We start from the raw sequence: 15,567 nt of genomic DNA, 5'->3' as shown, positions 1-15,567 counted from the left end.
ATCTTGCAGCTCCGGCTCCGCCTCTTAAGGTGGGCTGTTAAGGTGGACCAGTTTTCCTCCTTAAATAGACGAGCCGCTCCTCTGAGCCGCTCAGCTTTTTAATTAATTATAAATATTTCTTTTAACCGTTTTAACCGATAGCGTTAAACAGTTAAAATGCTTCATGTCGGTTAACGGTTAAACGGTTAATTATGAACATCCCTATTGCCAACCCTCGCAATTTTCCCAGGAGACTCCCGTTTTTCATCGCCCTCTCTCGGCAAGTGGTACCGTTGTCATGTTATCTCTGAAAAGACCTTCAGTGAGTGAAAGGAGATAGAAATGGAAAAGTCAAATTGAAATCATTTAACATAAAACTGCTGTAGGGGCGGACCCCCAGACCCTGTTGGACACCTGGGTTTCAAAATCCTATTTTTGAGATCTCGAGGTTGGCAAGTCTGATGGTGGCAGTTCCCCCCACCACAGAGCTGCCAGTGGCGTCTTATATGTAAAGGACTATTACAGGCACATTCAGAAAACGTTTCCTACCCAGAAGACAACATTGCTTTTTTTCTCTTCTAAGATTCAGCGGCAGTTTGAAGTTGGAACTCAGTAGTAAGAGTCACGGGCATAATGAATAACAAAAAGAAGTCTGAACGCAAGTATCACAACTAAACCATAAGGGGAGGTGCACATTAAAGACAGGATTAAAAAAAAGAAAAAAGTTATATTTCTTGAAATTGACATGACATCCCAACAGCAATCAATAAATCAAACGCTCTGACAGAAAAATCAGTTTTTTGTGGCTGTCGCATGACTGTAATAAACCCGTCTAATCATTTCATACGGCCCAAATGTAACGATTGGACGGGCTACCTGCGTGTCTACGTGTGCGCACTCTGCCCGTGCACTCATTGCGCGTCACTGGAGTCTTCCACCATGATTAGGATTATGTCCATAATGGTATAAAGGAGTGAAGCATACGCCTCTAAGAACTTCTACAGTTCTCAGTTTCTGTAAGTTGTGAAAGCCGAGTGCTTGATAACGTAACCGGAGCGGTTTAACACCTTTCAAATGCAGGGAGTCCGATATAGCAAAACGTCAACCGGGTTGCAGTGCAGTGCAGCGGCCGCCGGCCCGTTTGGTGCCAAGAAATACTTCAACAAAACAACACATTGAGCCCGCGCCAGCACGCTATATTATTACCGTCATGTGAACTCATTTCCAGGCCAAACAGCGACACATATGCACACACAGGCTTCAACGACCACTCATCATTAGGGGCCGCGGTGTGCCATCCCCGTTGTCATGACAACTAGGCACTGAATTTTGGCTTGGAAACTGTCACATAGTGTGTGAGAGATGTTTTTTCGGAGGCATAATCCAGGTTTGAAAAGGTTTGTGCTGGTAGTGAGATGATCAGGAAGACCTCGGGCTGCATTTAGTCTGGGTTCATCTTACATGATCACCTCGTTTGCCTTCTACTTTATGAGCGTGTGTGTGATCTGGTCTCATTTCTATTTAACTCACACTCTCTCTGTAACATGCAACGAGGGCGGGCAACCACCAGACACTTTGCAGGACTGCAGACAAACATCCCAGTGGCTTTTCTCCTCACTTCATTTGCATCGCATATCCTCTGTAGCTCTTTTTATCTTTAAGACCATTGAGTCTGAGTGCGAGAGAGCTTTGCAAGCATGTGTGTCTGTTTGTGTGTGTGTGTGTGTGTGTGTGTGTGTGGGTGTGCCGTCAGCTAGCAGGAATGCATGGGTACCGCCAAAGCTAAGATGGCTGCCAAGCGCTAAGATGGCTGCCAGGATTCCACAGAGCGACAGCGCGAGAGAGAAAGAGAAGCAGAGGCAGAACGAGTGTGAGAGGAATTGAGGGAGAAGGACGTGAAGATGGACTGAGAATGAGAGGTTGCGAGAAAAAAAGAAAGTGTAGTGTTTCTCCCCTCTTCTTCTCTTCTTCTGGAGTGATGAGGTGATTTCTGTTTGTCTCTTTTTGTTGTCTCCGTTCTGGCAACGCGCAGACAGACGGGGTGAATAGTGCAGTAGTGATGCTGGCATGTCGTCCACTAATGCCACCCAAAGATTAAGACGCTGATTTGGGCTGAGAGGACGTTGTGATTGGAGGGGCCTAGCGCCGGCTGTAAGGGGGCCACGTTCCGGCTAGGGAGACTTGGCCCAGGACGGCCTTAAAGCTTCAGCGCTGTGGGGTAATTGGCCTGAATGGTGTATATGATACAACCATAAAACTCCTCAAGGCCGCATTACACATCTGAAGAAGAATGGCAGCCCGCGGGCCAAACTAAACTAGCTGAAGCAGGTGGCTCGCTGCCCGCCTGCCCCCTATAGATGTCAAGGTAAACACACACAGGAGATGCAGTCCAAACAATGCCTATAGAAGCCACCGTTTACTAGAACCCCTCAACGTACCAGTCAGCAGCGGGGAAGCTGAAGTTTCTTGGGACCTTTTACCCAACTTACACGTTCAATGTTCGAGGCCCTGGAAACACAGATCTATAAAAAGAGAGGGAGTTTTTCTGTCAAGGTAAACACAAACAGGAGATCCAAACAATGCCCACAGCCCATCAAATTTACCTTTTATAAGTACTCCTTACAGCTTACGAGTCAGCAGTTGGGCAGCTGAGGTTTCTCAGGACCTCGAGCACTTTACCCAGCCTCCACTGTAATAGAGCTCGTGTACTAGGGATGTCACGATACCAGAAATCTAGTAGTCGATACCAATACCAGTGAATTTCCACGATTCTCGATACCAAATTTGATACCACAGTAAAAAAAAAACAACAACAATAAATCCCCTGTAATTCAACACACACACTTTTATTAAAAACATTTGAACATTACAAAAAACAGAGACATGTAGCCTTTAAGTAATAAATAAAAATAATTGACCCATTTTGTTCATTTTGGCGTATCAGCGGCGTGTTATCAGTCGATAGTCAGAAGACGGACACTACCTACTGACCGTGAACGCATCTGGTCCGTCAGCTCAGAGTAGTAGGAGCAGGAGGCAGAGGATTTATTGTTGAAGTGAAAAGCAAACGCACCTATTTAACAATATTTCACGTTTAATCCCAATGCTATAAGGGAACCATAACGTTAATGAAGTAATTGCCGCGAGGTGGATGGAGCCGTGTGTGCACGGAGCAGCGGCGCCAGCTAGACCCCCGCAGCTGAGCCCCGCAGCAAAAGCTCTACCGGAGAGGCCAGACACACCGCCACCCGACGGTAAAGATCAGAGTCAGCGCTCTGCACATGTTGACCGTCACCTTTTCTTGTAAAATGTCCAGTGTAATCGGTAACACCGGTGTTGTCACAAGTTTATTAACCGGTGGGAAAATGTTCCTCACCGTCACATCCCTACCAACGACCATTACAGGCATCGTATGGTACCTTCGGTACTGTAGAAATGTACCCTCACTTTTTTAAATGTTGTCATCGACTTGGTACAGAAGTATCGGTTCTCGTTACATCCCTATCGGTTCTCGTAACATCTCTAGTGTGTACATTTGATAGGGTTGGGAAAGAAATCACATATGTATCGCTATGTTTTTTTAAGGATTTTGAAATAGATTTCTTAATGCCAGAATCGATATATTTGCTTCATTTGCTTTCATTCTATGTGGAGGTAAAAGGAAGTTACCGCTTTTATTATTGTAGTCTGAGTAATTTGACGTCAACCAAAAAAAACACAGCGAGCCAAAACCAGAAAGTGTAAAACGTTGGAGGTCAGCGTGGATACGACCTGCACCCTCACATGTTAAATCCAGCGTGGTAAACACTACACATCCAGTAAAGGATGGAAACACTTTGGGTTTCACACATTGGCAGGAAAAGCAGAGCTAGACAGAGCAGAGTTAAAGCTGCATGCTAACTCCGTCACGGACAGGAAACGTTATCGTATCGCAGTAACGTGGCGGTCGAGTCGGCCAAATGGGCCCACGCTACAACTGTAGAGCACCCAGATACTGACATTTATGTTCTCTGCATTGAAACGGCCCCGATGGAGCTGACCATGGATGGATAAAGAGAACGGAGCTGACGGGAGAGCTAGAGACCACCTTGGAGAAGTTAGAGGAAGTAGACACGTGGGACTACGTCCGGTTTTCAAAATACTGTATATGTATATACAAAATACATAGTGTATATGTAAATAAGATTGATTGGATTATATTCACCAGAAGTATAAAACATTACATGTCACTATCAAATGAAAAAGAAAATACCACTAATCTGTGAGGGAAAGGTCTTTGTTCTTTGATTTATATTTGACATCTCTGACTAATCAAACATTCTTACTCTATCAATTTAGATATTTTCCAAAGTAAAAGTCCCTAGAAGTGTATGATTAAATTTTACACATGGTGTAGTGTTAAACAAGTTCACATAAATCGCAATAAATCGTAATATCGAATCGCAATACTTAAAAATCGCAGTACATATCGAATCGGCACCCAAGCATCATGATGGTATCGAATCGGAAGATTGTTGTATCGTCCCATCCCCTGACATTTGAGTGGGTGGGAGACCCTGAAAGAGAGGTATAGAAAGAGAAAAGTGTGTTCAAAGCCAAAAAGAACAAGTACTTCAAACTGAGTTCTTTCTCTAGTGACTGATTTCCCCACAGTGACTGTCTTTTTTTGCCATTTTATGACTTTCAACCTGAGCGGAAATATGCATCTTTAATCTCAGCCCGTGTCTGTCTCTCTTCAGTGGAAAGAATGAAATAAGGCGCCATTTCCCCGTCAAGTTTCTGAAGAGTTCCCTCTGATTCTAACCTGTCCCCTCACTTTGGGTGGTGTCCAGACATCTGTCCACCTGACTAAACATGTCTCTCTCTCTCTCTCTCTCTCTCTCTCTCTCTCTCTCTCTCTCTCTCTCTCTCTCTCTCTCTCTCTCTCTCTCTCTCTTTCAGAACAATCGGGACAATCAGACATCTCAAACCAGCAAGGAGACACAGACGTCAAGCCCCCACCAAATGGTGAGTTTGCACACATGCATGCATTAAAAGCGTTTGACGTACCTGTGCCTACGTGCAACCGCGCCTATACAGACGCTAAAACATGTACTGTATGCGCACACTGCCCCTGCACACAGGCCTCTCTGTGTGCGAGTGTGTCCCGGCAGAGTTGGGTGGAAGTTTATTATGGTAAGGAGAGCTGACGGTACTGCAGTGTGGGGGTTGTGCTGGGATTGTGGCGGGCCACTCATAAATCACACTGACGTTATTGGAAGATGGGAACCACATGGCCGCTGCCGAGCCGAGCGCTGACCTCATGCGCCGTCCCCGCTGTGGTTAACCCCGGGCAGGGATGGAGCGAGGGAGAGAGAGACAGAGATGGAGAGCGGGAAAGAAGTGAAGGGAGGTGGGAAAGAAAATGAGAGGTGAGGGGGGGTGAAGAGAGAAGTGATGGACAGATGGAGAGAGGGATGAAATGGAGGAGGAAGGGTGTGGATGTGAAGTTCACTCAACCCCGGAGTTTAGGATGTGCACATACACAGGCCCGGCTATTATGGATACGGACATTATGGAGCATGGATGAACGAACTTGGGGAGGCTAACAAAACTTCAGAACAGCGCGCACACATGAAGGAACACAAATAGGCCGAAAGAACCCTATAGTACACTGAGCACCTCCGTTATTTTGAAAGTCAACATAGAGACTGAGGTGTGTGTGTGTGCTGTCGTACTGCTACCCTTGTGGGAACAGAGGCCGAATTTGTGGATAATTCTGACTAATTGTTTCTGTGGATTTTTAGGTAGCTAGCTAATTTTTTCACTGACAAATTTAGGTCTTCAAAATATGTTTAAGAATAGACTTAGAGTGCTTTCACATCAGGGACCCGGGCCCGGATCCGAGTACACTTGTCCCCAAAGTCCAGTTGGATTGATCAGTGTGAACGCTCGGGCACGGTTCGTTGATCCGTACTCGAGTCCACTTGAAAAGGTGGTCTGGAGTACGGATCATGTGGACTCGGGTACGGTTCGCATCAGGTGTGAAAGCCGACCGTACCGAAACACGAAAGTGGACCGCTATTTTACCGTTGTTACGTTAGCAGTTAGCAAGTAGTTGAGAAAGATCAGGCTGTTTTCAACGCCGCCGGTCTCCTCCGAAATCTGTATACACATAAAACAGTTTCATATGTATGTCTGTATCTGTGTGCAGCGTGTACCGATCTCATCCTCTGAGCTGCACGGCTGTGGATGATACAGCAGGAAGGCCGGCGAGAGGTTCATTAAAATATAGACAACAGGCGATGGGGTTGAGTGATGTTCGTTATTTTATTTAGCTGATTTAATGGTCTGTCTGTGAAGAACGAGAGACGCTCAGCTACTCAGCGGGCAGAGAGAGAGAGAGAGACGGGGTGGGGGGGAGACAACGTGTAGAGTCGGCCTATCTTCACATCAAACTCGGTGAAATAAGAGTTTATTTCGACCAAACCAGAGTTGGTGATTGTTGGGCAGACTAGCGACAACAGTATTGTGAGTTTTATTTAGTTTCTGTCCAGTTTGAATGAAGTGTTTTACGATGCTCCGCCACTAGAACAGCTGATCTCAACATAAACACATACACATGGATGATGACGTAGGAGTACTCGTCACTTTACTAATGTGAAAGCTGAGCGGAGAGGGGGGGCAATCGTACTCGGGCACGTTACAGATCAATCATACCTAATGTGAAAACGCCCTTAGAATCAAGTTTAGGAAAGGCTAAGGGTTAAAGGGACTGTTCACCCCAAAATCATAAATACATACCCGTAGTGCTATTTATCAATCTAGATTGTTTTGGTGTGAGTTGCCGAGTGTTGGAGATACCGGCTGTACAGTCATCTTTTCTTATTAAAGCTGAAGTAGGCAGATTGGAGCAAATATGATTAAAAAAAGTTATTTTTATAACTATAAAAAAAATGTATTCACTATATCGTGACAGTAGTACATGAAACAGGTAACCTGAAAAAAATCAATTGCCTCTGTGTCCTCCGGTGCTCCTAACAACATCTGCAAGATTATACAGACCGGAGGAAAACAAGCAGTAAGAGCTGATCTGAGGTCTGCTGTCCATCTGCTGTCTATGAGAGCCGGCTGTCAATCACTCGCGAACTCCGACCAAACGGTCAAACTAGGCAGCGCTGATCAAATATAAATCAATATTCTGTTACGTTAATGCCTATTTCTCTCCTCAGATGTTTTCAGAATCATCTTGTAGTGTACAGTTTAGCTGTAAAATTAGAAAGTTTGTGACGCCGCCGCCATTGTGAGATCTGGTGAAGGAACACCAAGTTCCAGTCACATGACCGAAGCACAGCCAATAGGAATGCTCTCTCTCTGAAATGACCTGTGATTGGTCAAAGTCTCACATCACAGACTTTGACCAATCTGTGACCAATGATGCCAAAAATATACTGACTACTGCAGCTTTAAATGTCCGGTGTAATCGGTAACACCATCATTTTCAGAGGGTTAGAAGTAGGCTAAGTAAACCAAGAACTGAGAAGGAGAATAATTCCAGTTTTAAGATTGTAGTCTAATTAAAATATAACCTACCGTCTGTTCTTTTAGATGTTAGAAATAGGCCTACCAGCAGGCAGCAGTGAGGACTTTTGGCCTATTCAAACAATTTCATTTAAATGATTTATATCAGCTTACCTTGCTTTTTCAATATGTTACTGTTACTGGTGCATTCTGGTCAGATTTAATATATTGATTTTGTCTCATAATCAAGGTCAATATGGTAGCTATAATACAAGCAGGTTAAGAGGCTATGTCAATCCTGTATGCACAAAAGTAACACAGTTAAAGAACCTCCCGGCAGGGCGCGTTTTGCGAATGCACAACAAAAAAAGAGGTGGAGGGACACCTGCTAAAATCTGGCTCAACAGCAATGTCTCTTTCCAGGAATCATGACCTGATTACTCCAGATAATCCACACAACTTGTTGTGAGCACTTTCATGTAGGAACTATTTTCTTTCTACCAAACTACACCTGCCAACCGTATCACCGCGCAGAAGGAAGGGTTCATCCACTCATGGATGAGAGGGGTCATGCTCGTGACAGTGCGAGATGTAAACATTAATGGCGTTCTCCTCGGCTGAGCTGTAACGTTAGCTAGCTCAGTTGTGCTAGGTGAGCTAGCTAACGCTAAAGCAGAATCGAGTACAGATGGACGCTTCCTTCCTTCCTGCACGGTGATACGGTATGCACATACAGCTTTTCTGAGTGCCGTTTAGTTTCATTATATTGGAGAGAAGGCAGACATCTCCAACCCTCTGCAACTCACACCAAAACAATCTGGATTTATAAAAATGTATTATGCATAGAAGTATTTTTGATTTAGTGGTGAACTGTCCTTTAAAGGTGAAGGTGAGTTTGAGGAGTTAGCACTTGGTCTTGGAGTTTAGCCTTTTTTTTTGGCAACTTGGTTGTAGCAGAAACAAGGTTGTGAACACAACATGGACATAATATCACCTTTGAAGTTGTTATGGCTCACGTGTTAGCAAACATCCAGCAGTTACAGACGTTGTCATTCATTTGGAGTCGTGTTTCTGGCCAATACAAGTCTAATTTTCACTCTCCTTTGACCTTTTTTTCTGGTTTCCATGAACTCCTGAGAAAAACACTTAGCTCTGTAGCTGCCAAATGCTCCACTTTGTTCGCTAGCTAGTTGCAAACTTTATCCGTCTGCAGGTTGGTGCCGGGCAAAAGCTCATGAAAGCTTTGAGAGTGAACAAAATCAGTGAAGTTGCAGGCCATTAAAAAAAAAAGTTGAAAAATGCTAAAACGCTCCGTGGAGTTAGAGGGAACTGGGAAATGATTCTCTGTAGGTTTGTCACTACGAGCGACCACTACAAGTAGTCACATGATCCATTGTTAATATAAATATATTGATTATAGCTGCTTTAAAGTAAGAATAACGTGAAGACAAGTGTTTAGCTTTCTGGCTAGAAAGATGTTAAAATTAGGCGTAGGCTCAAGTTAGGGGCTGACGGTTAAGACCTTTGAATACTTTCACACAGAAAGTATTACAGAGAAAAGGCAACTTTTTTTCCATAACAAGGTACATTTTCTGAGCTTTTGCACCGCAAATAACATCATTAACCAATCACATTGTGCGGAACAGGTTCAATTGCGTCTATATTTATAAAACAACAACACGGAGGCTCCGTAGTCCGAACCAAGACGGCAAACTTAATCACTCCTTTCCACCTTGATAAAGGCAGCGCAGACCAGATCCACTCCTTCCGTTCTTACTTTTCAAAATAAAAGCCCTGGTTGTATAATATTGGCAGGCGAGTAATTTGCATTTCCGTGTCGTTTATTCATCGTCCCCCCGGTGTGTAAAGGCTTTTAGAGGGTTTAAAGGATACTTCCAAAAAAAAGTGGTTTAGATCTTAATCCAGTTCAGTTGTTTACAACCTGTCTGAACGTTGGACAGCTCTGATAGAGTCGAAGGCCAAAGATGTGAAATTAACATCCAAGTTGTAATAAACCACAAGTTTCCTCTTTAAGGTTTAGGTTACAGTATATAAAAAAAAGCAGCCTGTTGTATCTTATAGAAAACACATGGTCCCACTGGATGACAACAGCAGTGTGTCGAGCTTTTCCATACATGTTTTTCAGCTGCATATGTGTGTATATAATCATAATCTGTGTGAGTATGTCATTTTCTTCACATTTGGTACATGCATATCTACTCTGCAGTCCACTCTTTCACACTACTCTCTCCCTCTGTTCTCCCCAGGCCACTTGAGTTTCCAGGACTGCTTTGTGACTTCAGGGGTGTGGAACGTAGCCGAGCTGGTCCGCGTGTCGCAGAGTGAGTCACGGCTATAATTTCCCCCTGTCAATCTCTACGTAGACGCGCTCTCCCTGTCACTCCTCGTACACTTCATATAGGCACTTTCTTATAACACCTTAATGGTGAAGTAACACACTTTTAAGGGATAAATTACTGTTTAAAGCATAAGGCTGGTGTTACTCTATATTTTTCTTATTGTCAGCAATGATGATTTTGGGACAAACTCCCATTGATTTATGGCCAAATTTGTGCCAGGCCCATGCACATGGTTGGAACTGGTGGCGGTTTTCTAGATAGTTTTACACACATGGTTCAAAATTGTTATAAAATGTATCCTGTGAGTTTGGTATTGATTGGACAAACAATTTCTGATGTATAATCTGACATGTAAAGCCCCCTAGTGGTTGATTTGAATGAAACTTCTACGTTATGTTTCAGGTCCTCTTGTGGACATATCCTGCGAGTTTCGTAATGATTGGCCCAACGGTTGTGGAGCTAGATCTATTGATGTGCTGAGCCACGCCCTTTTTAAGTTCATTGGTCAATATCATCAAAATGCAATGAAATATCAACACGCCTTTGATACATTTCAATCATCTTCATTCAATGATGATCTCCAGAAAATGTGGTAACAATGGCACATACAGTTTAGGACGAGATGTAAAAAATGTGTTTTTCAACAAAATCAAAATGGCAGAAAATCTTTCAGGTGGACATTAGTGGCCCAAGAAGCTTTTTTGTAGAATATATTGAGCTGCACATGTGTGTCAAATTTCAAGTCGATCGGGCTTACGGTGTGAGTGGCAAGGCCTTTAAAATGTTCACTTTTTTGGCTGTCAATTATAGCGCCACCATCAGACCAGTTGGGATCATATTTTATGTGAAGCATTAGGACATCAGCAAATTGAGCAAAGGCATAATATAGCATATAATGCTAAATAGGCCACGCCCACATTTACCAATCAATTTGACACTTCAGATCTTGGTTAATACTTGCCCCCAGAGCATGTGCAACAAATTTGGTGAAATTCTGTCCACCAGGTTTTGAGGTACATGTCTCTGGTATTTATGGCGCCCCCTATGGGTCGAGCTCAAAATACTTTGGGACGCCTGTTTCCAAACACTGTGAAAGGGTTAAAGTTCCAAGACGAAAACACGGACAACTCCAAGACCGTACAATGCCGTGGTAGCGACCTGTCAATCACAAGGTAGCCCCGCCCTAAAGCATCCCCTGCTTTATGGTCTATCTGACTCTAAATGAGACCATCATTTACTAAATGAACATCATGAAGAAGACTTAGAACTAGAGATTGAGACCATAAACTCATGTTTACAATGTTTACTGAGGTAATAAATCAAGACAGAAGTAGGCTCATTTTCTCAGAGACTTCTATACAACCAGAAAGAGGAGTCGCCCCCTGCTGGCTATTAGAAAGAATGCAAGTTTAAGGCACTACAGCATTGGCTTCACTTTTCAGACCTGGAAGTTGCCCACTGGTATGAAACAAGTGGTGACAGACAGACCGTCATTGCCATTCCTAAAGCCATGGCGCTAAAAATAGTAGATAATAGAATAACACCAGCCTCACCATTTGAGATATTAAAGTCATTTAGAGCATGTAGTTGCACTTTCTCTGATATTTTCTGAATGATGTATGTGTGTGCATTCCTCAGCCCCAGTGGCAACAGCGACCGGCCCCAACTTCTCCCTGGCTGACCTGGACAGCCCCGGCTACTACAACATCAACCAGGTGACCCTGGGACGGCGCTCCATCACCTCCACCCCCTCCACCAGGTACAAATGCATACAAACATGCTCTAAATGTACTTTTTTCCTGTACTAATATTCTTCATTTCTTAATTCTATAGACCCTTTTTGTGTCGGTGTAAACAAAGGAAAGACTGGAGGCTAGCACTAGCAGTGGGCTAAAGTTCCACATCTAAAATGTCCAGATGTCACAGACATTACAGATGACTAACTGTGATTGGAGGCTCTAGCGAGCTACAATATCAGAGGAACGTTTCAGAGATGGAGAGTAAATGTTGCTAATATTTAGCCTTCTGCTAACAGCAGCCGTGAAGCGTTGGCTGCTGTTAGCAGAAGGCTAAACTATTAGCAACCCTTTCTCTCCGTCTCTGAAACGCTTCTCCGATATTGTCCGACTCTCTTTCTGACTGACTTTACTGAAGGATAGTTAACTATAGACATCCAGAGATTTATACGCCCTCAATTTATCTTTACAGCGCTGCCGTTGGCCACCAGCCCGCTGGTCGGACGCAAGGCTACTTAGCTAGCTTAGCTTGCTAATTCCACCATGCTGTCATGAAACACAGAAAATGAGATGAACAAAGTTGTCCTCCTCTGGTGATAGCACTGTGCTTTCCTACGCTGTGACCACAGTGTGAGGATGAAGCATTAAGTTGTTACTCATTTAGCGACTGGCTAGTTAACTAGCTTAGTTTAGTAATTCCACCATGCTATAGAAAATGAGTCCAACAGAAGACAGCGCTGGGTCACGGTCCCTCTGTCTCGCTCCTCACCGCTAGGAGACGACTTCACCGGGAGGAGAGCAGGCGGTAGCCAGCTAGCTGGTCAGTCTCTGGACCAGCTAGCTGGCTAACTAGCCAGTTCTAGAGACAGAAAAGCTAGCTATCTAGCTAGCGTTATCCAGCCGTCTCCTCCTCCTGCAGTAGTCTAGACCGCGTAGGGGTCTAATCTGGTCCCGTTGGTTCATGTTAACTTTCTCAACTACCACTGGTGATCCTGGAGAGAGAGAGACAGCACATGTTGAGAGAAACTAGGATTATCTTCAGACATTGTTAAAAAAAACAAGCCAACAATACTTGCTAGCCAGCGTTAGCTAACGTGTTCAGATTATTATTCTGCCTCCACTAAATCTAAATCTAAATCTGTCCTCATGTTTCCTGACAGAGAAGGGGTCTATAACCTGTTAACGCTGCTGTAGTCTTTATGCTTAGCTTGCTCTGCTTTCTGATTGCTTTTCTTTCTCTCCCCTTTTTTCCTCCTTCACTGCTAATCCTTCTCACCCCCTCTCATTTTCCCCCACCGATCTGTCCATCACTCCGTTTGCGTTTGTGTCTTTTGTCTCCGTCATTTCCCTGGCTCCCTCTGTCGTCCTCCTCTCTCGCTCATCTCACGCTGCAGGACTGAAATGGAGCTTTATGCAAGTCTCCCACGGAGGTAGTTGCACTCATTACAGAATATCTCCCTTGATACTAATGTAACACAGACCGCTGCATCACACTCACACCAAAGCCACACACACACACGCACGCTGTCACACGAGCGCACACATATTTAAACATTTTGGATCGGCAGTGAAATGCTGTACGTTCAAAACCCCCCTTTAATTTTATTGGTCACAGATGTACGAGTCTATAAGAATCTGCAAACGCACACACAAATGAGTTCCAGCATCACCGTGAACACTTTCTGTGCTCAGCTCGTAGTGCGAGGCTGCTCCGGGCCAGTACGGATACAGCATGTTGAGTCAATTCTGGCCTCATGTCTGTCTCGCTGTCTGCAGTTGTGTTGCTTTGTCCCCTTCGGCTAAAGCATAATATGAAAACAAAACACTGAAGGGAAGCCTTGACATTATGAATTCTTAGAACTTGATTTCATGCAGACACATGTCTGACTACAGGGAAAATGAGCGCCCATGTATTGTCCTCAAATGTCCCACAAATGATATGCATTCATTAGAGCCCCAAATACCTATTAGTAGTGCCTGTTAGTCTCAGTTAGAAACCAGGCTAACAGGAAGGAAAATGCCAAAAAACAATCTCAAAATAAAAAGACATCCCACTGACTCCTTCCTCTCCCCCTTCTTCAAGAATTAAACAACCCCCCCCCCCACCTCCCTCTCCTTTCTTATTTCTCTTTCAGCTCCAACAAGCGCAAGTCCATTGACGACAGCGAGATGGAGAGCCCGGTGGACGATGTCTTCTACTCGGGCCGCTCCCCAGCGGCTGGCAGCAGCTCCCAGTCCAGCGGTTGGCCTAATGATGTGGATGCAGGTAGTCCCGCTGCGACCCCCCCCCCCCCCCATCACATTCTGCATGCAATTCAGACGCCTTTCCTGGAGCTGGGCTGAGGTCCACATCAATTCAGACAAAACTATTTTTACAGATTTTTAAGTTATACATAAAAAGAAAATAATGCTTTGATGATACATTGAATTTTAAAGCCCCAAAAAACTTATTTATTTCTCTTCAACATTAAAGGAATAATTTGACATTTTGGGAAATCTCCTTATTAGCTTGTTGAGAGTTCTGGTGTGTTGAGACCAAGAGCGAAGATAACTTTCCGCGCTGCATGATTACATACAAAGTCAATGCAAAGAGGCGAATAGACGTGAATTTGCACCGGCTGAATGGTGCGAATGACGCGACGCGAACAGGCGAAATTTGCGTATTTGCAACAGTTGAAATATTTCAACTCGAGCGAGAAATTCCCGTGAAGCTGTGTCGCAAAAGCCCATCAGAGTTGAGACATACATACATACAACATGACATACATGACGTCATGTTGAGTGTTGATGGAGCAACTACTATCCTGACAATAATCCATCCAAACTCCATTCAGAAAACAAGCATTTTAAAAGTTGTTTGCTTGTCGTCTTGCGGACAGACAAAGCATGACTTCATGCATTTTACAAACCTGCATTATTATGTAGTTATTTCATTATCCTTTTGATCTGTTTATTGCAATTAAATCACAGCACAATCTGTTTATTTTGGGTTCATACCGCAGTAGCGACATGTGATTTGTGAGATACAGTCAATGCAATGGCACTGTATGTGAATACAGCTCGCCGCGGGGTGACGTTATGAACCCAGACACGATGGTGTTTGGTTTTCTGACACATCTGGGACTTCCACAACATGTACAAAGCAGCAACTGTGGTTATTTCTACCATAGTTGATGGTGGAAATGGCGTGGAAAAAAAGTTGTTGGTATCTACGGAGTCAAGCTTCTTCTCCTCTCTGGCGCGTTTAGTGCGAATGAACACATGATACCAGCGGTCCAATTCATGTGAGTAAAGCGAGGCGCCTCGTTCTTGGTCTGAACACAGCATTAGATGTGTAGATCGATACCACTCTCATATCTGTAAAGTAAATATGAAGCCACAGGCAGCAGCCGGTTAGCTTAGCTTAGCATAAAGACTGGAAATAGGGGCAAACAGCTAACCTGGCTCTACTTAATGGGGATAAAATCTGTCCACCAGCACTCTCTAAAGCTCACTAATAAACATTATATCTTGCTTGTTCAATCGTAAAATGATACATTGTGGTTTTGGGATGGTAAATTATTTCTTGAGTCTTTGTTTTTTGTACAAACAAACATGATATAACATGTTCATTGGTGAGCTTTACTAGGGATGCTGGTAGGCAGATTTAGTTAGCTTTGCACAGAGCCAGGCTAGCTGTTTCCCCTTATTTTCAGTCTTTGTGCTAAGCTAAGCTAAGCAGCTGCTGGCGGTAGCTTCATATTTACGGCACAGACATGAGAGTGGTATCAATCTTCTCATCTTACTCTCGGCAATAAAGCAAATAATTGTTCAAAAACTTGAACTATTTCCTTCAAATATTCAGGACTGAATAGACAACAGCTAAAGTTCAGAAGAAAAACCTCTTCAGCTATTAATTATCACCGCTTGTAGGAACAAGCTGATTGAGAAAATGTGTTTTCAGGGCTTTTAATACAAATATTTTCAGGTGTTAATTTCACACTACCTGACTT

General features: G+C 43.8%; 1 protein-coding gene across 37 annotated transcripts in view; it reads left to right on the top strand.

Annotated features, from left to right (window-relative positions):
• Nucleotides 1-15,567, top strand: part of nfixb (nuclear factor I/Xb) — a 202,959-nt gene that overhangs the window by 151,706 nt on the left and 35,686 nt on the right. For 21 of the 37 annotated variants that reach the window (XM_074657264.1, XM_074657281.1, XM_074657279.1 and 18 more), the window contains 4 exons: nt 4,921-4,986; nt 9,747-9,821; nt 11,478-11,598; nt 13,711-13,841. In XM_074657264.1, coding sequence (XP_074513365.1) covers nt 4,921-4,986; nt 9,747-9,821; nt 11,478-11,598; nt 13,711-13,841 — 393 coding nt within the window. Of the gene's footprint in view, nt 1-4,920; nt 4,987-9,746; nt 9,822-11,477; nt 11,599-12,969; nt 13,006-13,710; nt 13,842-15,567 lie in introns of all 37 variants that reach the window. The other 16 variants (XM_074657269.1, XM_074657260.1, XM_074657257.1 and 13 more) reach the window with 1 other exon arrangement.

Source organism: Sebastes fasciatus, chromosome 13 (genome assembly GCF_043250625.1).
Source record: "Sebastes fasciatus isolate fSebFas1 chromosome 13, fSebFas1.pri, whole genome shotgun sequence".
Taxonomy (NCBI): Eukaryota; Metazoa; Chordata; class Actinopteri; order Perciformes; family Sebastidae; genus Sebastes; species Sebastes fasciatus.
Note: the sequence above shows the minus strand (reverse complement) of the source record. Positions and strands in the feature narration are given on the sequence as shown.